Genomic DNA, 26282 nt, shown 5'->3' with positions numbered 1-26282 from the left:
CATTCAAAAAGTTTGGTATCTTCAAACAGGGGAGAAGGAGTTACCTAACCACAATTTCTTAATTTCCCTAAAGAAGTCTGATACACAGCTTGACAGATCAGATTAGATGAACGATAGGTGGGGACACAAAAAGGGGGTTTTTAATAATTATTTTTTTTTAATGAAGAGGGAATTCCAATCCATAACTCACTGAGATAAATGAATGTTCTTTTTATCTGCTCAATAATCTATTTAAACAAATATGAAATTATAAAGAGAGCTCTAAATCATGGGAAACACATACAACATAACCATAGTGACATAGGGGATTATCACTCTCAACTGAACCAGAGTGAAGGTTTCCAACAGCCCAGACTTAATTCTCGTAAGTGTAATTACACAGCTCCTGGCAAGACTGTGTAATTATGGAACAGGTACTATTCCATCTACTTCCAGAGACTGGTCTGTTGAAATATCATGAAAGAAGACCTATCTAACTATCCACCCTTGCAGAGGAAACTCCCCAGACACACTGGGAGAGGCTGGCCTTTCAGCATGGAGGAAAGTGCTTGCTTGCATGTGCAGGGGGAAGCATGATAACGAGCAGTGCATGTTTGTCTGTAGAGCACAGTCTCTTGCAGAGCACCTCAAAAAAGTGATACAACTGCACTCCACTTAGTAGCAAAGAAGCAAGCAGGTCCAATAAAGCCACTGTTTGGTACTTCTGGGATCGAAGGAACTGAGCAACTAGAAAGCAACAGAGGTGAAAAGCAAAGTAGAAAGGTGAATGCTTCAGAACTCATTTGTAAATGAAGTAGCTGAGTGACAGGCACTTACAGCTCATCAGCTGGTTACTGGTACACTGCATCTATTTGAAAATGCCCAGAGGATTGGAAGACATGATATAATGCAGGACCATTCTCAATTTACAGTTTGACCATTTTCAGTTTATATTTTAACCGTTCCTGAATGGCCACACAGGCCTCTTTCCTTTAGCTCAGCACAAGATAGCAGGATGAGGTTTTTTTAAAGCCTTTTGTAGAGACTATAGTCATCAAATCTTCAACCATGCAGCCATAACAAATCTAGCATTAACTACTATGTAGCAGATTGCATCTTGCCTTCCACAAATTCCTTCAGCAAATTTCATATTGTTTCACCTGGCTTGGCACTAACTTTAACCCAGCAGGTATAAGCTTTGGGGAATTAAGAGCAATTTAAAACAGCAGGGTTTTAGAAGGGACAAGCTAAGCAAGCCCTAACTGTAGCAGCCACATGAGCTCCAATCTAATGAAGTTGGAGAGCCCTGTTTCTTACAACAGACACAGCAGTTGTTCTGGCTCATACCAGTGCATACTTGTAACTCATCCTCCATCATACTAGCTCTTTTTTTTTTGAGATATTATAAGGTATTCTCAGATGGAGACTCTCTAGAAGGGAAGCTATCTGCCATTCAACTTCTGAATGATGTTGCTGCACTTTACCTAAAAATCCTCAGCTTGAACAAAGTGTCCTCAACTTAAAGTCTCATTCAGACCCTGCTTGAACACACAGTTGAAGTCCTTTGTTTTTGAACTCCCCTGCTTTGTATTTTGCAGAGGTACAGAACTTTTCAAGCTACAGATTCAAATGGCAGATGAAGATGTTAATGTCATTAAACATACTGCACCTCCTTTCAGGTGCAACCTGAGCATAAATTTTGATGCAAAGAGAAAAAGAAAACCAAACCAGAACAACAGATATTTGAAAAAAAAATTGTTTAGTAGGCTTAAAGCTCTAATCATTTTGCTGCCAAATACATTCTGAACTGCAATAACCTCTGCTAAAGCTTTGTGGAAAAAAAATAAGTAGGAAAGTTCTACTTTGCAAGTGGAAAACTTGAGACTCAGAAGGGTCCTCATTTTAAAGAATGTTGCTTTGTAGCTTTTAGTTTAACTTTAACCTCAGGCCAAAGTGGCTTTTCAGCTTGCCTCAAGAAATCTAAATCTGTAGTTGATTCTTCCAGCTATGAGAATGAAAAGCCTGTTTGGATTAATTCTGACTCAATCAAAAAACATACTGCAAAACAAATCAACCCCTAAACTAATTAATGAGATAATTTCTCAAGAACAGTGTTTTGTTCTACCAAAAGCAATTTAGAGATAATTATAAGTGGTAAAAAGAAAAAAAAGTTAATTAGAACTAACACACCTAAGAAAGTTATACCACCCACTATAACCTAAAGGCAGTGATCCCCAAACATATGGACCCTGAAGTCCTCAGAATTCATTCTAGACCCTTATGAACCCATACTTTCTGACCTGTACATGGATATAGAGAAGCAGCGGATTTGCACACCAGCTATCCACCACTCTCCATGGCCTCACAAATGGTTTACAGAGCAGTGCTAGCCACCTACTTACTTAAGATGTGACTCTGTATACTGGTGAAACTTAGCCCTCATCCTCCTCCCCTCTCTTTGTGATATGTTTATTTCTAGAGGAGTAATCACTTATGATCATATTAGGTTTATGATCAAAGCCACTCTCAACTGAACTACTTGCTGGCCGGATCAACCCATTAAGATAACCTTCTAGGCTATGCTTGCAAAAGTCCTGTTTTACTTCCCTGCATTATTATAAAAGTTACAGAGTAATTCTGCAAAACTAGGGTAACTCTCTCATTCTCCAGTATCTTCTCATGGATGTTGATAACCTGCAGAAATTCAACAGAGTTTGTTAAATTTTCTGCCTCCAAGCATCACACCTATTCCAGTCTCTTCCCAGTCACTGCAGTCCATGCCACAGGCACCAGATTGGGTGCCATCTTTGCTTGAAACCTCTGTTTGCATCCTCATGCTCAGCCTGTCCTTAAGTTTGACAGATTGCTTCTCTGAAATCTGGTTTTCTCTATTCAGCTAAAACAGTGGCATAAACTTTCATTGTCTAACATCTCCAATTTAAAAGCATTCTCTTGTTCTGATGGATTAATCTAATCCCCCAGTCATATCTGTGACCCCAATGTTCTTTTTGTCAATCTTTCCAGACCCCATACAAAGTAGGACCTTGGTATTGGTCTATAGTATGTCACACTTACATAGATGGGTTCTCTATCAAAGCTGTTCCCAGTCTATCAGCCCTTTGGCAGCAGAAAGAGGGATACAGCCCATTCCTGAACGGTCCAAAGCACCAGCTTCCAGCACCCAACTGGATGTTTCACAAATCAGCATCTTAGAGCTTTCTTCCATGTTATCTCCCAAGCAACACACCACAATCACAGAGACACACTTAAGGCTCATTTCTGGGACAACAACTATATAAATTACAAGAGATATTTGATGGTGTGTAGAGACCCCAGTCTACCAGATATCCTTCTGCCACTTTGATAACTCCTGGTCCCCACTCTGTGGTCTTGTACACTGATTTAATTTTCTGTGAACAGAGCCTACACTGGACCAACCTGAAGCCCTAAACCAAACCAGAATACTGGCAAAGTACTAATAGGAGACACATGTTAGGCAAGTTCACTTCTCCCAGAGCTTCAGCCTGAAGCATTTGATAGTCTGTGTTTCCTGAGTCTCTTTCCTCAAAGGGATCGTTAAGGTCTTGAACTACAATGCTTTCCAGATAAACCATATGTCTACAATAAAGCTGGAGCCATCTCCACAAGCCATATTTACCTGGGCATTTGTACAACTTCCTTGCCTGAGCGATGTCTCCCTGACTCAGGCGAATACGCTGCCCAATAGTTGGCCGGACCCCATTATCATCACGACGGGGGAGGATGGTGTCAAGGAAAACCCCTCTAAAGGGAAGAACAGAGAGACACAGAGCAGTGAAGTAGGGAAAGGGACACAATGCATAGAAGGTAATCCTGGCAGGCCTCCCACACCCCATCCCCGTGACCCTATATCCCATGCTAACAAGTAAGAGTGATGCAACTTGTGATAACTGCAAGTCTCCAGACAGCCTTCTCACTATAGCAGACAACTTCCAAATGTACAGGCAAGTCCGCCAAGCCAGTAAATTCCTCTTTGATGTCCCAAGATTGCTGCTGCCTCTGTTTGAGTATAGACACATTCCTTGCCATAAATCAGAAAAAGGAATTAAATATTCTTGCAGAAGGTTCATGGCACATCTGGCTCAGCACGAGCAGAGGCTGGATGTTTAAGCCAAAGGAGGAGAGGGAAGGGGAGTTTGTTCAGTAGCAGATTAGGTTGGGCTGGCAATGACTGTGCCTGCCATAGACAAGAGGAAAAGATCAAGTGCTCTATCCTTGTTCTGCACAAGTTTCCAAGCTAGTACCTCCACTTCTGTCTGCCTCTTTTTACTTGCTACTATTTCTTCCATGTGCTTCGTACTCAGGAACTCTTTACAGTACTTCTGATCTCAGTCCAGTGAAGGATTTAAGCTCGGGCCTCACTTCTATCAAAATGCACTCTACGAATCCAAGCAAGAGCTTGCATGCAAGAGAAACCCCCCAAGAGAGAATTAGGACTTCAGGGAGGGAGGGAGACAGGAACCTAAACTCCAGGTTGGTGGTTGCAGGCAGGCTGTCCAGTCTACAGGAACCCTTTCACTGCACCCCTGAATGTCTAACAGGCTTGGAGCTGCCAAGGCTAACAGTGAGCTTAACTTCAGCATCAGCTCAGTGAGGCAGACTGCTCTTTCTGAAGGACAGGATACAACTGTCCGTAGAGCCCAACAGGAAATCAGGGCAGAAGCAATAATTTAGTGCTGTCTAATCCTGATACAAGAGTCTTCAAGTATGGGTAACGCACTGAGTGCACGAGTAATTCTGTTTATTGGGCTGCTCAGCTGTGTAAGAGCCTTGGGAAGGAGTTTTAGAGGGCTTTTTTCACACTGGTTTAATTTTAAATAAATACTGCAAGCAGAGTATTTGTATCACAGCTAACAGAAAATATCATTCTATGAAACATATTGTCCGAGGGGACAATGCATGGGAGATGTTGGTTTTTCCTGCAATAGAAAAATTCCTCATCAGCACCAAAATTGGTACTTAAAAGATCTGAGGTGAGTCCATCAAATTTTGATTTATCAATTCAGTCTGGTATTCTACACGCCAGACGCATGCTGAATTTATTGAAGTTTATGTATTAGAAATAAATCCCCCAGTTCCAGAAACACCACAAACAGAGAAACAGGTCAGTTTGCTCAAAGTACATTTTCAAGCCTCCTCAGGAGTTCACAGAAGAACTTGGCATTTGGCAGGGACATACTTCTGTGGCCTCTGAAATGATTTCTGCAGATCTCCAAGGTCAACCAGGGAAGAATGACAGAGTTTAACAGAAAAACTACCACTTGCACACACAAACTTTTGATTCTTTTTCCCATTCCAGTCCTCACAACTGTTTACTCATAGCCCTCAGCTTTCTGCACATCGCATTCACCTAGGGCATTGCTCACACAATGCAAATAACTCACAGCGTCAAATTACCCTTATTACCTGCCATTTTCTTTCAGAAGGCTGTACTCTAGGCTGGGGCAGTAAGATTTTTGGTTTTGCTTTTTTCTCCAACTGAATTTTGGACTCCTTTCACATGTATTGCTGAATGTGATTCCCAATTACGAAGCAGTAAGTATAGTTCCTCTCATTTTACCATTAAAAGAACTCAGCAGAGTCATGAGCATCCACAAAGTACCCTGAATGTGTAAAGCACCATGACAGTGTTATGAAATTGTCAACTGATCTCAATAAATGCTAAACATTCATGCCCCAATAGATAGGGCAACAGATAGAGGTGCTTAAACAACACTCAAGGAAGCAGATATTCAAGGACCTACAGGTCCTAGCAGGCAGCTACCTTTTGTTCCAACTCTGTATTTATATCCCCATGTGCAGGCAGAAGAGAGACAATGCAGTAGAACCTGTGGAGGATGTGTATCCATCTTGTGCAGGATTAGGATGGTGCATTGCAAATACATCAAGAAGATGTCCTTTGGCATGCAGGCAGTGCTACCTGCATCCTGTTTTGTAACTCCAAACATAATGTGCTGCCATTTTTACTAGCAGGCAGCTTAGTAAATTAAGGTAACTTACTATTTGCTTACGGCTCTGTGGAGGTTTAAACTTTCTTATTGCTAAGCTGCCATTTATGGGCCTTGACAGCTGCAAAATAAATTGTTTAATGAGACAGCAATATTCAGTTTAGATTGCTGCCATGTCTGTAAGGAATGCACGAGGAAATGAAAGCCTGCAGCCACATTCTGCAAAACAGGCAACTTTCAGATATAGATGAGAACAGAAATTCCCATGTTAAAAACTTGTCACTGCTGTCATTACAGTCTTTTGTGCCACACTCCTATTCCTGTTAGCCACAGACGCAAATGAGGAACGTGTTTTGCTGTTGAAATGAAAAGGAGGAGTGACTCCTGCAGCAATTCTCAAAAGTATGCCTGGAAATACTTTCCACTGCTAGGACTCATTGTGTCTCAGAAAAACTGTACTTTTCTATCCTAGCTACAAAGTTTAGAACAAAAAGGGCCCAGGATTTACAGCAGCACTTGCCCATGGCAAACACTGTATCATTTGCTATCATCAATACTGGCAGAAGTTAAAACCAACAAGGTTGTGCTAAGTGTCAGGTAAGAATTGCTACAAGAGAGTAAGTCACAGACATGGCTCTGTGCCCTTCCCCTCCTTCTCACTCACATATCCCATCTCTGCTGGTCAGGTGCTCATACCATCCTCTTACATGGGCTTTCTGTTGTCCTAATGTATTAACACACCCACTGCAGCCCTTCCCTTGCAGGGTTGTACAGGCACTCTCTCCCTTTCCTACCCACTGATCTTAATGAATCTTGCTGGAACTTAATATCTTCATGGGCTCTGTGCTTTCATCAGTTTGGGTTGCAATTGGCCAGGACTCACAAAGCTCAGTAAGGTGGGCAGGAGACATGCATACACCCACCAATCTCTACTGACCGGTCAAAGCATCGTTCCCTTAGGGGAGCGGATGTCAAGACAGGTCTTGGTAAAGTAAAAGCCTGTTCCCAGCACTGCCTATTTCTGGTGAGAGCACAATTAGCCCACAGAGGCACTTAGTGCTCAGTTCAATTACTGCACAAAGACTGCTCCTGGGGTGAGGGTGAGTCACAGAGACAAAGGGCTTAAAGAAAACAGACTGAAAAATCCTATCAAGCACCAATTTAAATTTAGAAGTTCTCTTGCCATTTTTATCCCATTTTGGTCCAGCAGTGCTCTGAAGGACTCTGGTTTTCAGGAGACACAGACTCAAAAGCATCCACAAAATAAATGGCGGTAATAACTTAATCCTGCTTTTGTGCAAGACAATTCTAACCATTTAGAGTTTAGCAAATGCTGGAAGGGTCCAGCAGATGCCTCAAGGGAAGAAAAATTGTTTGCTTTGGATATCTGATCCAAAGAAATCTCTGAAGGATGCAAGACACCCTTGCCCAGCCACCATCTCCTCCTGCCAGAACAAGTAGCAGTGATAATTTTCCACTGGTTGATGTGAAGCTGCAGAAACAAAGCACAAAACAACAGGCTTGGCCCTCTCATACAACTGGGAAATAAGAAAGTTTAAAAAGCCCCAAAGACACCTTTCATTTTTTGAAACAAAATGTTGTCAAGAGTGTGAATATTTCCACTCTGCCTTCCAACCCCTTTACTCATAGTATGTAGTGTTAGAGAGCTCTTGGGAAAGAACAGTAGGGGGATTTATGAAAAAAACCTTCAAATAATGCAGCAAAATGAAGCTGATCATTCAGTAACTCTCATTTCAAATCCAGGACATAAATAACTATGTTTATTTCACCTCTCTATCCAGTAGAGCAATTTGATCAGAAAATGGGCTTCATCTGGAGGGATGAGATGATAGTCAAGGGCAAATAGTCTACACAGAAATTGGACAGTTAGTTGGGACAGTACTGATAACTTCTCCATGAAAAACCCACTCACAGAGAACCACACAGCTGCAGAGGCCATGATCTAAAGAACATGCATAAATGGTAAAAATAAAAAAATACCCAAGTAATTAAAGATCATGATCTAGAGTTGAATTTTCCCTTGGCAAAGCCACTGGAGACTCTGAAGGCAATACTGCCATTCCAAAGCATAAGCTGGACAACCAAGAGATTCCAAGCTTGTTTTAGCATTACCCACCTTGCATGTGGGCAGACACACACACAGATACACATGTGCTGCCTGGAAAGGTTGCAAAGAGTGTTAACGTGGCTTTAGAAGGTCTCTGAGATTACCAGTATTATTACGGAGTGAATATAGTGGGAAGAGGAAAACAGGAGTTCACAACACTGCACTCACCTTGCTTTTTCAAATATTTTTCATGCTTTGAAATGCAGCAGAGCTCACTGCTGCATATCTCTACTGCCACATATCTCTACAATAGATCACAGAGATTCTAGGCTCTACTTATCCCTCAGAGCCAACCACAACTACCAAAAGTAGTCCTAAAGACATGTAACCTTGGATTATCACCTGGAGAATGTGTTCCTAGCATAGTGCATGATGCTGTCAAAGTCATAGGTCTCTCCTAGTGAGTTCACTTCCCCAGCTTCCATCTTTAAAAAGTTGTATTCTTGACCTGTGATGACAAACAAAAAGGAACAGAAACAAATCACTTAAAGAGAGGATTAAAAAAAAAAAAAAAAAGACATTACCTCTGGGAGCCTGAAATGAAAGGGATATGCTCCTGTGTTCCAGCAATTCCAACTGGAGGTCCAAAATGTCTAGTCATTCAGCTATTTTGATGCTTATTCTAGACAAGAACTAGCAATATTTATTTTTCTCCATCCCAGCTCACAGACCACCAGGGTTTTCCACCCTGGTCTAGTAAGAAAGGTTTCTACCCACCCAAAAGCCAGGTGGAATAATCCAAAGTGCAATTTTACCTTGCTGTATGTTCTCTCTGATGATCGTGACATGCTGGTCCCTGTCAGGCCGTGTGTGTTCATGCCAGAAACCTACCACATGACCCAGCTCATGAGCCACAATGCCAAACTTGTCACAGTTCTTTCCAATGGATATAGCCTGAGGGCCCCCTCCTCGTCGACCCACGTATGAGCAACATCTGAAAAAGAAAACACACAAACCCATGCAGCACATCAGTGAACTGAGGAAGTCTCAAACACGGGAACACAGGGTGGCATCTGGCAGGGTTCAGGACAGGCCCACAGTTGCATGCGCTATACTCAAATATTTACATGTATGTATAAAGAAAACATAAAGAAAAGAGTGTATATCTGTAAAAATGCATATACACTCCTAAGCGTTATCCCAGGAAAAAGAATCCAGAAAGGCTTAGCACCTTCTGAGCAAATACTAAACAATCCTAGCTATCCTTACTGAAAGTGACCAACTGCATTCTCCAATGTAGCCATTGCAAAGCCATTTGTCACAGTTTGCAATACAGACAGCTGCAGGGAACGCGTGTATCACTTACCCACATGTTCTGTACGTGAACACAATGAAGCTCTCTTCGTCAGTTCTCTCCACAAATGTCACGCAAGTGTGCTTCTCCCAGTGTCTCATTGCTTGCTTAAAGATAGCTCTTTGCGTTCCTGAAATAGAAATCAAGAAGAGCAAACAGTGAAGGCTTGGCTTTCAGGAAAATCTCTAATGGATTTCAATCTGGATATGGGAACAGTCAATCTTTCCAACAGTTCCTTGTGCAACCACCCTACCTCAGGGGAGAGATTCCCAAGAACCCAAGTAATTTGTGGGAAAGCTGCTCCAGAGATTTCTCACACGTTTTGAGAAACATACCCCTGGGCAAACAGGGAGCAATATTTTCACTACTGACCAGTGAAATTTCCCCCGATCACATAAGGGATGACCCCGCCAGGCCAGATTCTCTCAGCCCTGGATGTGGTTGCCCTGCGCACTCTGGGAGAGGAGTGTGTATCCATCCCAGACTCATCTTCATATTCCTTCCTCTTCGGTCTCCTTGCAAGCGTTGTGTTCTGCTTGCTGTCTGCAAGACAGAGTGGCAACACCATTTAAATTCTCTTTAGTTCCACCAGTATCCTGGAGCTTTAGAAAAAAGATAAAAAGAAAAAGCAAAGTGTTAAACCAAACCAGAAGCGATAGCCAGATTTTCCAGTGATTTTTTGGGACTTAGTTAATCTGACCCTTCTTGTCTTTGAGCCTCCATATGCACTATGCCAAACCCATTCTCCCATAAAGGCATAAAAGGACATCCTTCCTTGTCTCTAGCCACTCACTCTGCAACAGCAACTTCTTAGATGGGGGCACAGTACTTAAACAAGGGGAACAGGAGGTAGGGATCAAACAAGCCCAGGCATCACTGTACATTCTCAACATGCCCTACTCACCCAGATCTGCAGAGATTTGTTCTATTAGGGCTGACTTCACAACAGCAACAACTACTCATTCGAGTTGGCTTTGGAAGAATGTGACAGACTTCTTACACTGAAACCTGTACTCAAAGTATTACTTTGGTTTCACATACCAGGTCTCAGGTGGTTTGGAAATCTGCAAAGATCAGACAGTCTCTGCTGGAGGAGGGATGCTCAGGATGGAAAAGGTGAGGCACAAATCTCCATCCATGCTGATTCTCTTCATTGTAATGAAAAGGAGCAAAAATACAAAAGGGAAAGCAGAACACATTTCTTTTTACAAAGGGTAGAGGAGCCCTGGCTGTGTGGTGCTCAGCGCTCACCTTAAAAACTGCCAGAGGATTCACACAGGCTTCTAGGCAGACCTTGTACCTTGCCCTGCATCTGTGCTGCTGCAGTTCTGCTTACATAGTGGTTATGCCTACATGAGTTGCACCTTTAATGTGATGTGGGTCTGACCCAGAGAAAATATCCTCTACTCAAAGCTTCCTGGCTGTTCACCCCCTGTTTGCTATGCCATGGGAAACTCAAACCTCAAAGCAACCATAGTCCAGCTGGGCTTTACTAACACATGTAAGGACTGTGTAGACACATCACTTCTAAGAAGAGCTGCCTGTATTGCACAGTCAATGCATTAGCTGGATGTGGGCAAAGGAATAACAGAGTACAGGGGTTGCTATGCCTTCAGAGAGTGCTGGTCTAAAGGGTCACACCAAGGTGAACTTCCTTGTCACCTTGAGGAGCAGCACTGCTGATGGTGGCTCCCCAGTGCTGGTGGACCTCTCTGAAGCCCAAGAGGGCAGATCTAAGCTCCTGCTGTGGTCTTGTGATCTGTATGTAAATCAGCAAGACCGGCTACAGCTTTGCCTCCAAAGTAAGGGACATGGGCTACTGGATTATGAAAAAGCACAAGTCCTGCTAAGACCTTCCTCTAGTGACTAGAGGGCCTGCTAAGAGCCTCTTCTCCCATTCATCCCTCCAGCTGAAGCAGCGGTAAGCAAATCACTACTGTCAAGGCTGAGGGGATCAAAACAATGGGAAGGAAATTCAGACAGTGTAGGGAGGTGAAAAGAATGAACTTTAAACCCTCTCTCCTGCTTCACCAGGTCCAGCCCTTCCTGCTCAAGACCTTGCTCTGAGCTGCAGGACAAAGACGGGAATTTGCTTTTTGTTCCTCTTCCTCCTGAGCACCTCCCTGGCATGCCAGCTGCACCTGGCATTTCAGAAGCTGCCCCATCCCTAAGCCAGCTGCTGGATCCTGGAAGGCAGATGCTCTGAGGCTGAGTGTTCTCCCAGCAAAAGAACCACCTTCCCCTTCTTTGCATACATCTGGTACTGCTGGTACCAGACACCAGCACAGGCACCGGCATTATGAGAGCTACAGTCAGAAGAAGAGAGAGTGTCTCAAGACAGAAGTAGTCTTGTCTTCCATTCACAAACTGCTCCTGGGGCTGCCCAAAATCTCAATGGATTTGCACACAGACAGCTTCTGCCAGCAAAGCCAAGCAAGGAGTTATCTGCCCCGTGCTCTCCTGTGCCTGGTGCATCAGGAGCTCTGCACAAAGGACGCTGGGTTCACACTTCTGTATCATCAATGCTTCCATCCCTTGCCAGTAACACACCTTCTCGAGCAAATTCTTTGCAGCAATCCTGCTAGAGCTCTTGACTGCTCCAAATTTCTGCTAAAATTTTCAGCCTTTAACAACTTTAATTTGCAGTGGTCCCTGGAGAGGCCTGACATGCCCTTCTAGCAGGAGCTGCTTGTGGATGGGCATTAGTTATTGGTTTGGTTATTTTTTTCTCTTTCATTCACATTATAAACTGTCTTTATCACAGCCAATGGGTTTTCTTACTTTTGCTTTTCTTGCTCTCTCACCTATCCTGCTGGAGGAGGGGAACAGTGACTGGGTGCTTGGCTTCTGGCTGGGGTCAACCCACCACACTATACAAGGCAAACCCACCCTTTCAGAGTCCACCAACAGCAACAAATACAGATGCCTGAGTAGGGCTGTTCTTCCAGGCACAGAGACACACACATGTACATAACAGGATAAAGTATGTTTTTACAGGGGGTAAAAAAGTAAATAAAAGATACCCAAAGGTCTGGGTGGGGTACCACATTACCCTTTTTAACTGTTTGGTTACTACGATCAGTTGCAGTGGCATTCTCACTTGACACAAGAGACTGTTCTCCCAGGCCTCCTGCAAAGGAAAAAAGAGCAGAGACATCTCTGGTGAGTTGGCTGGCAGAGCTCTGATGTGGAAAGGACAGCAGCTATCAGTGATGCCATTTGGGGGTTTGCTGGCCACAGAAACTGTCTGCTTTCCCTGTACAGGGAGCAGGGATAAAATGCCTGATAAGGTTGTCCTTTTCCTGGATTTGTTCCTAGCCAGCAGTGACACCTTGCAACTCATTACCATCCCATTCCTTAGTTTCTGCATATGCTGAATAGGCAGAAAGTCTCTTCTAGGGAAGGCTAATTTCATGGAGATTTACTGAGAACAGGAACTATACAAGGATGGTAGCAATAGTAATTACCACTATTAAATCTCAAATTAAAAAAGAGACACCGTCAAGGCAAATAATGATCTACATTCATACAAGTACACTCTTATCAACTCGATACATCTGGCCTGAATTCATTTTAATCTGAAAATAAAAGTCCTTCTCTGTGATGTTAATACATACTGGCTACCAAAGCAGGAAGAACTGCGTTGTTAGTCCCTGGATATTTCTTGTCCTTCATCCAGCACCGAATACCCCTCTCTTTTGGAACAGCCCTGCCAGGCACACAGAGGTCCCCAGTTTGTCTATGGACATGGCTTCCTCCAGCTCAGTCACCAAAACCAAACCGGTTTGTCCCACTCTGAGTGCCTTCCTGCCTGGCTTTCCTACATCCTTGTGGAAAACCAACGCATGATGTCACTGTGATGCACAAGACACAAACAAGCTGGGGGAGGGATTTGACTGCGTAATGTCACAGCTATTGGGCACAGAAGCCATAGCGGTTCCATGGTGCCTTTGTACCAGCACTGTGCCTAACCTTCTCTTTTCTTCCAGAGGGCACTGCTGCTCCCTCTCCCCACCAGTGAAATCACACTGCTAGGGAAGGGAGACAGGGTGCCCTGTCTATAGTCCCTACCAGTCTTTTACCACTAGGGTACTGCAGTACTTGTCAATAGACCGGTACTCGATTTTAGGTTTTTTGGATTTTATGATGTAAAAATAGGATCTTCCCTCAATACTCTACCCATTCTGCCACAGAAAAATATTTAAAATGTCACCCCTTTCCAGAAACTGAGTAGAACAAATAATAACTTGTTCGTACTTCTGTTTCAAAGGAAACCTGGGCAGCAAGGCACTGAACAGCCACAGACCCAACATGGAAAACCAACTACAATCTCTTTGGCAGGGAAGCTCTCCATGGTGACTGTAGTAGAAAGGAAAACTCAAAAATGGTGCCTAGGGTGAGTGAGCACAACACATGAGACAGTAAGATGTATAACAGATAAATAAAACTGGCACTGACTACATTTCAGCCTTAAGAAGGTGGTGCTGATATGACCACTGTTATCTCTCTTCCTCCTTCCCTATCTTGGTATCGTGGGTCCTCTGAGCAGAACGGAGGCCGAATGAGCTGATCTCTGTAGAGGTGTTAGCAAAAGCAAGTTTATGTAGTCTTGGTGGCAAGGTAAATCATGAAGAGCATGATAAACCAGCACATGCAGAAAGGAAGACACTGTTATAGTCGTGCAGCACTGCTGGATGTGGTGTGGACACTTCCAAGATGTCTCACTTTCAAGACAGCTGGACACATTCCAGGCACTGAACCAGTCTTGCTTTGCCAGCTAGAAAACTCTCCTTTGCTGTGGAACTGGCTTCTTTCAAATCCTTCTCCAGCCACTCCAAGAGGTAAAAGGTACATGCCTGACACCTTGGAGAAGGACTGAAAGGATCAAATCACCAACTATTATAACTAATCAGAATATTATGTAAGTGATGATGAAAGACAGCAACAAAATGAGCCAGAATAAAATAAAATGTCCAGACTGTCAGCTGGCTATAGGTTAGGGCTTCCTGGTCCAAGAGACATAGTAAATCAGGGGATTGTCTCCCAAAGGAAGTGCCATAGTTTAACAGAGCTTGACTGGACAAAAGCCACTAGATGTGTGAACAGAAACAAGCCTGATTCAACAAGATGGATTGCTCTGAACTCTATCACTCCTTTCCAGCCTCAATGTCCCATCCTAAGATTTCCCTTTGTTTTCTTTCATGCCCAGACCTCGTCACTTCCTTAAGCCCAAGCTCAACAAAAGTTCCTCTTCTCAGTTAAATTTTACATCCCCAGGACTTCTCATCCCCCCCAGCCCCCCTGAAGTATGCTATTCTTCACACAATATCCCATTCCATTTAAAGGAAACCCCAACTAGCCATTCATCACCAGAATTATTAAGGCATGCAGTCTTTGCTGAGGCAAAGGATAATTTTGTATTTCTAAATAAATGCAGCTTGCTTCCAGTCACAAACAGATTGCTTCTTAATTGAACTTGGGAGGTGAATTATATGGTGAATTAGGGAAAAAGAACAACTCTGTATTTAGTGAATTGTTCTCCTAAGAAGGAGCTGTATGGGATTGAATTGCAAATGATGGCACCAAACCCTAGAGCCGGGCCCCTCTCCTGTGCCCGAGCTGCTGACCTCTGCCGTGCCGCAGTGCCATTTGCGCACACTGCTTTTCCAAGCTGGGAGCACATTCTTTCCCAGAGATCAGTGCAGGCCTTGGTTTCTTATGTAAAGAAGAAGTTTGAATAAACTAGTGTGACTAATGAAATCTACAACATCTTTGCATATTTTGTCTTATTGTAGCTGATGAAAAGGGAGAGCACTACACAAAGGCCAGATATGGGTGTGCAGATACACCGGATATTTTCAAACATTACTAATCTCACTCATAGACACAGGGAGCACCCACAGCCTTCTCTCCCATAAGGGTGTTTTGGAATCAAACATGAAAAGTTTGGAAGATCCTGTTCTGATTCACTTGAGATTTTAGATGTTTCCTATCATCATGATGCCTAAACATATTCCAAAGTTTAAAGTGACTTGACAGACATTTAGTCCTATTCTGACTTTTTCCAAGAGAGGGCTAATGCAGAATCCTAGAAAAACAAAGATAAGTAACTGATATGCCATAATCAATAAATACGTTAGCCAAGAAATGCACCTTGTATCTGGAAGCAGCTGCATATAGGTTGTAGGCAATGTGCAGATCCTGTTGCCCCTTTAACACGTTCCTGAAGTTGCACCTCTCTGTTGGACTACTCTGTCACGTCCAAGAGCAGAGCATATTCCAGTGTTACTGCTCCAGAGCATGAAATGCCCATGCATGTATTGAAGACCATTATCATTGGAAATACTGAAGAGGAGAAGGGAGATTTCGGTTTGACGCTGTGCTCTCTGGAAAGCCAATGAAAGCAGGTTTGGTCTACCGCTTACAAGCAATCCGCAGTGAGATGAGCAAAATAGGATTGACCTTTCTGTTTTAGTGGATATCCAGCAGTTAACAAGCCCCCCAGGATCACTTTCATCCTTAGTACTTCCCACGGGCTGCTGTGCTAGACTAGCCCTCACCTTTCTTCAGCCTGAATGTCTGCTTCTCCCACTACCAGGGACGACACAGAATTTGGTAGATCAGGCTTCCATGCAGAGAGTTGTACTAGATCTCCTAAGCTCTTTTAACCCTCACATTTTTGCCATTTAATCCTTGTCCTGCTTAATAGCTACAACCCCAGTAGGACACTGCTTGACTCCTTAACTAAATAACTTAGTTTCTATACATGACCTGGCAGAGACACACAAGAGATTCTCTGCCCAGGCTGAGAATATTTTATCTTCTACCTACAGTGCACTCATACAACAACTTGTTTTTCTGTTTCTCACAGACCAGCACTGCCAAGGGAGCTTGGTTGACTGAAAGAAAAGTCCAGTAGCTTAAATGCACCACAAATCTAAGATAAATCCACCATGCCTGCAACCATGGCTGAAGAACAGGTGCTTTTCAAAAAAAAAAAAACAAACCAAACTCGTTTTCAGGAACTAGAGAGGCAGCCTGAGGTGGTAAATAAGGGCCCAATGAAGCAGAAATCAGCAGGCTGGGGCATTGTTGGTAAGAAAGCAGTTTATCCCACTCTTCCAGGAGAGGAAAATAAAAATCCAATTTTGTTAAAAGAAGTACAAGTTGTTCAGCTGAAACCAAGATAAAAGACAATATATTAAGAGAGACAGAGTGCACAAAGCATGCCATCAAAACTGTACTGTTTGCAGCTCCCTTGTACTCCACTAGCATAGGGCAGAAGACATGCAACCTGAGGAAACAGCAGAAAGCAGAATCCATTCAGCACCCATAATTCCCACAAGAGAGGGTGGGACTTGGAGAGTTAGTAATATATCAGACTCGAAAATCTGTCTTCTACAAGATGGAACTTAGGATTGAAGGTATTAATTACTGTGCATTTTCTGCCTTTTTTTTTTTGAAGCCCAGGTAGTCTGAACTACCAAAGAGGGGCAATCAGATCCCTTGCTAACTAAAGCTTCTGTGCTTGCTTCTACTTTTTTATGGACCATGAGGGGCTTCTTGTCTGAAAAAAGAAGAGGAAAGCCAGGCAAAGTATCCAAGAAGCCCAGTGGTGAATTAGGATGCACATAGTGGGCCTAGAAATACCTACCACCCTTCTGTTGAGTCCCTCTAAGGTTGAGAAGTAGCTGACTTCTAAAATATTTTAGCACCACTTGTCTTCTAGCTTTTATCTGAAAACACTATTCTGGGGCAAGATGAGTTACTCAATCAAAAGCAAGAAAAAAACATCAGTCTACCCTGAGATATGCCAAGTTTCATTTTCAAATGATGCCTATCTAGAATTTGAGTCTAAAACCCAACTAACTGACAACAGGAATTGTACTTGTCTGAACAACTGCAGTTTGAGAACACAGAATATTCTTACATGAGAAGTTGGATGGGATGAAGCTTCCTCTTTTTCCCAAATTGTAAAATTTCACGTTGAAATCAAAACCACTTTCAGAACAGGTCCAAGCCATGACAAGTTTTCCTCTCCAGACCAGAAAAGAATTTCTTCATGTTCATTGGGTTTTCCCTTCCCTTTCCCTGGTTGCTGTCCACACAGGGAAAGGGCTCAACAGCTGAACTTTGAAGGTAGCTACCACCCATATGTTCATCACCTTTGTTGAGTACAAAGGAGTCCACAGTGAGCACTGGGACTTTGCCAGATTTTCCCATTTTTCTTATTTAACAGAGAATAGCTTGGCTGTGCACATAATTATTTGCTCTCAGATGGATTGAACCACAACAAGACTTTTTCTAATATATCTTATTGTGGACAAAAGGCCGTTTCAGAGCTGGGAGACAACCCAGTGATAAAAAAATACATTTTAAAAATTGGTAACCATTTTGCCTCCCCTACCTAAGCCTTAGAACACCCTGCTTTCATAGTCTCATTCAATATATATGTTAGTCACAAGCCACAGCTTAGAGACTGGATTTCGAACAGAGACTGCAATGTAGCATCAACAAAACAAAATAGTGCAGGTAACATTAAACACTCATCACTGTTCAGAGTTTCAGTTCTAGTGAACTCTGTCATATTATGACCACCAGAAAAGCTTCTGGAAGAACATGATAAGTCAAATGATGTTACATACAGCTTTTTAACTTCCTCATTAACCAGTGGTCAAAAACTGTTTCGCATAGAAAAAACTTTATCGTGCTGGATTTTTCTAACCACAGAAAAAGTGATGATTTTATTAAAACAAGTTCTTCTGGGAAAATGCATTCAGAATGCAGAACAGATGTTTCCCAGAGCTGGTGGAAAGCCTATAGCAAAAACCTTTCATAAACCCCCGGGCCCTGGAGATCTGAGCAAATGATTTGAGATATATCCTTCAGCATTTCCTGTCAGTGGAATAGCTGAAGTTCTCTCAATTTACTTAAAGAAAAATAAATTAAAGAAGGGAAGAATTCTGAACCCCAAATTCCCTGCAGGAATCTGTTTTTCATATTCAGAGTAAGCTGACTGGCTGCAATAACTCAGGAGAGTCCCAAGGTCCAGAGGCTTGACAGGCAGATGTGTCATCTCCACATCAGCTGCAAATGCTTGTACAGGGAAGGACACTGGCCTCCCAGGGAAGTTCATGAGAAGAGGAAGGTAAACACAGCTAAGCAAACGCAGGGCTGCCACAGACACGAGCTGTAAAACACTCAATGGACCAGGCCCTTCTGCTGGCCAGCCGTGTTTGGAGTGGCACAGCAGGCAGAGCAGAAGTGCAGGAAGCACCACTTCCCACCATGCTGTGTTTTCTCTGAGCACTCCCTGCTCTTCTGGAAGTGGTAGCATCACTTTTATACTGTGATGCATCTTGTTTTTAAAGAAGGCATTCCAAGAAAGGGAACAACCTCTCCACCAACCTTTCAGCTGAGAGTTAATGCTTAAGGGGAGCAATGCTCTCGAGACAAGGAAGGATTGAGAAGACCAAAAGGGGCCTTTTCCTCTGGGCTGTAACAATCACCTCTGCTCCCTAGGGTAAAAAGACAGATAAATGAGAGATAAAAAAAAGAAAAAAAGTTACCCACAACCTGTGTCATCTCAGTGATTTCTTCCGTGAGAAAGAGCCTTTCAAGTACAGCACTTTTACTGAGGCAAGGGAAAATCAAAAGCTAAACTGAGCACACAAGTACTTTGGCCATGTGCATGTCTCTTCTGTTTGGCCAGGTCCCCACACACAGTGTAAGACTTTTCCCCTCACAGCATATCAAACGAGTAGTGCATAGCACCAACTACCCCCAGCCCCTTGCATTTGACTTCTTGTCACTCCAATGGATTGAGATCTATTCCTAAGAGATGTCTGCCTCACCACTACATTCCTCTCAATTCACAATAATCATCTCCCCTCCTTGTCTCTCTCTTGAAAAGAAAGAAAAAAAAGTGAACTTGCAGGCAATAAGGAAACTGTAAGAGCTGGCTTAGGTTTGCCCATTACTATCCTAGCAGGCAGTACCAACCTCCTGGCCCCCCTCAGCTGACATCCCTTTCCTTCTGACCTGCACAGCCTAATTGCTTCAGCCTCAGCCCACTCCGGGCCCCTCTGGACAGGGCCATGCACTGCTCAGGGTGCTGCCTCACTGCAGCCCCCTGCCCCACTCCAGCTGTGGGCAACCAGGGAGAGCCCAGGGCTCTGTGCAGCCCAGCCAGATCGCTCCTCCCATTCAGCCTTCCTAATCCTCTTGTTTTTCCCCTACCTTGTTTATACTGGATAAAAATTAACTCAAAATGAAAACACTACACTGGAAGCTAAATTACGTTTGAATGCAATTAAAACTCCTTCCATGGAGAGTGCGTTGTGCCAGAATCGAGACCTTTCTTCCAGTTTGCTTTCTGCCTAGATGTTCAGACACTCACAGTCCTGGAGCTTCTTGGAGAATTTTTGGTGCCTTCTTACACCCCATGAGCCTGCACCAGGTTTAACAGGCAGTTGAGCAGCCTAAGTAGACATAGTTGAGACATCCCATCTGCTTGGTTACCTCTCAGCTCCATCATGGCTCAAAACAACTGCCAAATCAGGGAAGCTGAGGCATGTGCCAGCACTGAGACAGGACAAGTGGGACTTGAAAAGCTTTGGAAGCACAAGCCAAATGTGGCCACTGTTAGGTAACCCTGGGCCATAACCTTCCCCAAGGTCCCGAATCCTTGATGAAACAGATGCCCGAATCATTTGCTGTCATTAAAAGAGCCTGGGGGAGCTGGGGAGTAAGTGGTAGAGATACTTTCCTCACTGCAGTGAGCTGCCCCCTGACAGCCGTTGGCAGAGGCACTGCCGTGTCCATCCCAGGGACAGCTGCAGTCTGTGGGGCACTCAGGTCTCAAACCCACTCTGCCACAAACTGACTCCAAGATTCAGCAACACCAACAACTGAAGAAAAAGATTGGCTAATCCCCTCCCTAACAGAGCCTGATGCATCTCACACTCCCTTTTCCTCTCTAGGAAGTGGAACAGCAAGATAATTTGAATATTTCCTTTTGCTTCTGATCTTTGCCCTGGAGAAACTTGTTACCCATTCCCCGGGGCTGTCCAAGTCACCATCTGGCCTCAGAACTACAACAGCAAACACAGTCCAGTGTTCCAACCTAAAACTAATTTGCTTTCTTTCCCCACTTGACAGCTGAATAAATACTTTGTCCTCACCATTTGAAAAGGGGAGTTGCAGCAAAGGGGTTTTGTCCACTGCAGCTACAAGCACCAGCCTTCTCTACAAATTAGGCCTGAACAGGCAGGCTCAAAGTGAACACATTTATTTCACAAATGTAACCCCTTTCTGTTCAGAATCAACCTCGAGCAGTTTACAACTTCTAATTTATTTGTTGTTTGCTATTGTCCATCAAGCCATTTTGGCAACCAACTGCTTCTTGGAACTTCCAGTTATTTTTCTGACTGGAGTAAGCTGCTTTTATTTTGTGGGCACAGCAACATTCCTGCTTGAAAGGAGAGAGCCTGAGGATCAAGACATCCCAGTCAGTCTTGCCAAGTGACCCTCCTGCAATGACTGCTCTCAGAACTTATTAGATCCTACTCTTTCACTGACCATTTCTGCCTCCAAAGTCATATGCCTAAAACACTCTCAGAAATGACAAGATAGCTTATGCAGTTAAGGCAAATTCAATTTTTCATTTGAGAAAATATTCAAGGAAATGAGGCATTTGCCCAGCTCTGAAGCAAATGCATGATCTAGTCAATTCCACAGTTATTGGCTAAGTACTGTCAAATTTCACAATTAGGGTAATGGATTAAACTTTCAGTGTAATTTCCATATGGATAAACTGATCTCCTCAAGTACATTTGCCCATGTGTTCCCTGCATCACAGTTAATTAATATAAAGCTGTTTAATAACCTCCACTTAAACACAAAAGACCATTCAGACTCTTCTGGCATCAGTAAAAGGAACAGCCTCCAAGTGTGTTACACCAGCTGTATACAAGAGCGAAAGAAAATTTAATTAAGAGCGATCAAGAGCACGACAGTTGCAAACAGAAATCAGATGTTATAAACGCTACATGGTGACTACCCCAGCTCCTGAAAGAGTTAATAATGCCATCCAGCACCAGCTTCCAGGCGGTTGAGATACGCCTAAAAGACAACTTTGGGGAAGTGGTGGGGCTAAAAGCCAAACCCAGGCAAAGTCAGACAGGGAGCAGCGGGGATTCAGCATCATCTGTGCAGCAACACTGCTGCAGCTATGCCCAAAGCTGATGGTGGCACCACATTGAATAGGAAGAAACTATAGACGCAGGCTGTTTGGAAGAAGCTTCAACCATGGCATCAAGAGATATCATTTCTGCAGATGTCTTTGGGTGATTAAAGAATGTTAATTGCTCATTAATAAAATCCATGCTGTTTAATTTCTGAAGAGCAGCATTTGATAAGAGTGATGCTGAGTTACTTGCCTTCCTGGCTGATATCTGAAAGAATCTAAAGTTTCCACTAAGGATGAGTAAGCCATAGAGTTTGAAATAGGTGGGGATTTTTGTTACAATGGAAAAAGCTTTATTGCTCGGATGGATTAATTTGAGCAATATTACAGAGCTCATAAAACCATTTTAAAAACCCTATGTAAGGCTGAACACTGACTGCACAGCAGAAACCAAACCATTTATTTTGACAGGTGGAAGGCCACCATCCAGAAAACTTGATTTCAGGGAACAGTGAATTTACAAAACAAACTTTGTGGTGCATGTGACCAGCTTTCACAGGGAACCTAGGCAAGAGGAAAAAGAACATCTTACTCCACGGGGAATGCAGAGCAAGTAGTAGGGCTGTGTCATTCAGGTGTATTTAACACTTATTGCTTGGGACTGTCTTTACCCCGACCTGCAAGACCTTTATCACAAGCAAAGGGGAAAAAGGAGATAGACTTCATCTCCCTGCTTGTCACAAGCCAAGTCTGGAACACCACAGTCAACTGTGTGAAGGAATACTGCAAGGAGGTCTGTCCTCTTTGCACATACACATCCCACGCTTTGGCATCTTGACTTGATCACCTTCTCTCCTCTCCTACCGTCAGGCACCAGACTGGCAGATTCTATTCCTATGACTAGCAAAACTGCATCCCTAAGATCAGCAGTTAGAGAGAAAAATCCTTCTCAATATTTTCCAGAAAGGACTTCAAGCTGTCACTCAGGAATCCCAAAAGAAAAGCATTTGGAGTGAAAACATCAGACGTAAAGGTTAGCATTTTCTAGCAGGAGAGTCTTAACTACAGGGAGAATTAGAAGGTTCATCAGCCCAGGGTCATGGGACTTCTAGGCAGTTATCTCTATGCTGGAGAAAATCAGGCAGGTCTGAAAAGGTTGCAAATAGGATTGTAAGACTCTGGGCTGGGATTAAAAAAGCACAGTATCTGCTTTTCTGCAAAGAGAAGATTCATGCAGAAGGCTTTCATTGCACAGAAATGTTCATTTGGGACAGAGAGTAACTCAGAAAAGCAGTGTGAACAAGAGCACTCTCACTCCTAAAGGACTTACTCAGTTCTTCCAAAGGGGAGCTCCTGCTTTGCCTTAGCAAACTGCAGAACTGTGGGAAATTCATTTCATGGTTGTCTGCTCTAGTAAAACCTCAGACTGAATGGACTCAAAAAGGTAAACATTTGGGCTAGTCATAGGAAAATCATTTGGTGCAGCAACCAAACCCCAGCATCAGGCCAGGCATTAGGCACCTACCTTTCCACTCTTGAGGTTCCTCTTCCTGTTAAGAAGCTGCATGGATTGCAAAGAGACATCCCTAGAGTGCACATCACATGTTGTGGAAAACCGAAAGGAAGTATGGAAACAGATGGACAGAGCACTCAGACAGGTCTGTTGGAACAAAGATGTTCCTCTACCCACATAGGAGGAAGCAACCTTCACTTAAGATTTCCCAGTGGAAGAGCAGACCTCTGCAGGGAGTTCACAGATGTGGGTTATGTTACTTCACAGACATAGTTATTTGTGTTGTTCCTGGCCAATTATAGCCAATACAGCTCAGATTAAGTTAGCACAATCCATAGATTTGCTTTAAGTCCAAATGAATTAAAGATTGGGTCACAAGCAGCCTTAAATTCTAGGATTCTAAAATTCTGCAAAATCCACTAGTGCTGAAGTCCACCTCTTCTACCCTGAACCGTCGCTACAGTAGAGCACCAAATATGAGTTACAAGGGGAAAAACAGCTGACTTTGGCATGCAAGTGCCAAGTCAGCTGAATTCAAGAGTCTCACCTTCAAATCCATAAATCAGATCTTCCCTAGAATCTCAGTCAGTCATGGTCTAAAATCCCTGGATTTTGCACTCTTCGAAAAGTGCATTTTGCACTAAATTAAATTTTATTAGAAACACTTCAGTAGCATCAAAGAGGACTCAAATGAAATGTGCAACACTACTACTGGCCACAGCCCCTACACTGAACAACTGTTCACCAAGTGAAACAGCAGAAGCCCTGCTTTTGACTGCCACTACCACCTTAACTATTCCACTAGAGAAGTCTTACTCTCCACCAAAGCTAAGCAGTACAACTCTTAGCAGGAGAGCTGTGTCCAGCCCCCTGTCCTGCAAGTAGTCCCAGCTTACATGGTAATCAATGCCTCGCCTCAAAAATGCAACCAGAGTCAGTGATCTTAGGCATCTTAAAACAAGCAAAAGCAAAGCATCTTCTTGCAGAAGGGCCCTTGTGCAGGTGTGGTAAAGCAGCAGAGTAGCTGCCTGCATTTTCACAGTACACTCAAGAACAGCAGAGCTGTTGCAAACAAAGCAACTCCCTGTTCTTATTAGGACAAGGTTTAATGCGGAACTCTGGTCGGTCTCATTTGCCAGAGAATTATTTGCATGAATTTGCTGTCAGAGCCTCCAGTCTCCTGATTTCAGTAAAAAGCCTGCGTTCAAATATATTCCACTCCCGGCTGCACTGTTATCTGAAGTATTACTCACTCTAGTTAGCAGAGGTGCTCTGTAAATCTCTTCCGACAGTCATTTGTGGCAGTGTGAAAGCCTCATCAAGGCCTTCAAGCCATGAGCCTAAAAACCTCTCGGGATGAGAAGTAAAGAAAACCTGTTTTGACTGTTCTTGAAAAGCATTCTTGGCGGCAGTGGCACGCAGAGTCAGCTCCTCAGAAGCAAGCCCAGCACAGCATGGCATCAGTGAGGGCAGCCAGACTCCCCTGGCTTCTGATCTGCTGCTGCCAAATCCTGAAGAGACAAACTTGCCTTTCTCACTCACAGAGGTGCCTTTCAGGACTATGAACTGCCTCTGTGATACAAAAATCAGGAAAAGAGGTAATATATCAGAAAAGTCCTCTTAGTCCCTAAAATGTCCGTAAAGACTTAAATTAAACCAGTTAGTATTAAACAGGCACATACTTCCCACAGACATGGCAAGAAATAAGGTTGTCTTCTGTGGTTAATGCTTCAGCAGATAATCAACCTGCACCAGTGGACTCATTTGGGTCCAAAAGAGGTGTGACACTGTGCAGTTTTCCACCCTGCCTGTGGATCCTCTTTTTTCCCATTGCAGTAGAGGAGTCCTCAAAGCTTGCAGTCAAGTTTCTTCTAAATGAAAATTATATTGTAAAAGCCAAAATTTTCACTGAGGTTTTAGAAAAAAAAAAAAGTATGAGAAACTTTTCAAAACTGAAAGCTTTTTGAAAAGCCTTTTATCAAAGTGATTAGGAGTTGGTGATGCATGGGCTTGCTGAGGTAGCACTCACTGGCAGATCTCCAGGTACCGGATTCATTTCATTATGTTTTGAACCATTACTGTTTCTCCATGGGGCCAAATCCTAAAGGTATCCATTTGAACACCACTGCATGAGAACACCTGATTTTCATAGTAAACATAACATCTAAACTTAATCCCACAGAAACAGAGATAGAGAGGCAGCCTAAAGATTTTAAATGCAAAGTAGGACTTTCATTTTAACAATGTTCCTCATTGTTTCTCCCTTCTTCTAGCTGCAAAACATTTTTAAGGGGGGAGGAGAACTTCCCTGTTTGACAGATTTTATATGGCATTACAGATGGTAATAACAGGATGAGCAAGTGAATCGGAGGGGATACTTTGGTCTGCAGAATCTCTCATAATATAAAGCAACACATAAAAAGATCACAGGGAATTCTCTGAGTTTAGGAGATTCAAAGGAGAACAGCCAACGAGGGGAAAAATATTTCTGGTTTAGAAAATTATATCAGTCTTATTTCAACTCAAAGGAAGCTCAAATGTGCAACTTCTAAACAGCCCTTTTGCCAGATCACTAATGAGTGTAAAACTAAGCTTCAGGTAAAACAGGCATCCCACTCACAAGCAGCATCTCAAATTTTCAGGGTCTGAAAAGCAACTACGGCATTTCTGCAAGCAGGAAATTAATGGAGGAAACAAGCCTGAAGCACACTCATACTGTGAAGCTCACAACAGAGATCTGTGGCAGAATCCTCCCTCTAAAGGGCCCAGGGAAGTACCTAGCTACTTTCTAGACAATGACTAGAAGAAGGTGACGAAGGGGAAAACTTGAAACATCTGACAGTCTCAGCCCTTACCAGCCAAGGCAAAGCTTTCACTAAGGCAGATGCACATCAGTTGGATCCAGAGAAGAACCAAGTGCCCCATTACCCCTAAATACATGGGAACCTCATTCTTCCTCCAGAGCCTGACAGCTGCAGATGCTCCACACAAGCTATTAGGGTGTATACCTATAAATAGCCCAACGGTATCAAATGGCACAATTTTTACTCCTCCTCCCAGCTGAACATCATTTTCTGGGAACAAGGAAGCAACACAGGGCAAGAAGAATGCCTGGCTAATAGCATGTTCAGAACTGCAACTCCCAGCTACGAAGTGCCTGTGCGTCTGTATCTACGTATTAAGTACTTCCTCCG

At 43.3% G+C, this 26282-nt stretch overlaps 1 protein-coding gene across 5 annotated transcripts in view; it reads right to left on the bottom strand.

Moving 5' to 3' along the window:
- The window catches only part of TLL2 (tolloid like 2), an 87487-nt gene that overhangs the window by 25268 nt on the left and 35937 nt on the right, over positions 1-26282 (bottom strand). For 3 of the 5 annotated variants that reach the window (XM_032694201.1, XM_032694202.1, XM_032694203.1), the window contains 6 exons: positions 12441-12518; positions 9761-9931; positions 9401-9518; positions 8850-9028; positions 8437-8542; positions 3638-3762 (listed from right to left, as the gene is read on the bottom strand). In XM_032694201.1, the coding sequence (XP_032550092.1) occupies positions 3638-3762; positions 8437-8542; positions 8850-9028; positions 9401-9518; positions 9761-9931; positions 12441-12518 (777 nt within the window). The other 2 variants (XM_032694204.1, XM_032694205.1) reach the window with 2 other exon arrangements.

Source organism: Chiroxiphia lanceolata, chromosome 8 (assembly GCF_009829145.1).
Source record: "Chiroxiphia lanceolata isolate bChiLan1 chromosome 8, bChiLan1.pri, whole genome shotgun sequence".
In the NCBI taxonomy this organism is placed as follows: Eukaryota; Metazoa; Chordata; class Aves; order Passeriformes; family Pipridae; genus Chiroxiphia; species Chiroxiphia lanceolata.
The sequence above is the reverse complement of the archived record's forward strand: the minus strand, read 5'-3'. Positions and strand labels throughout refer to the sequence as shown.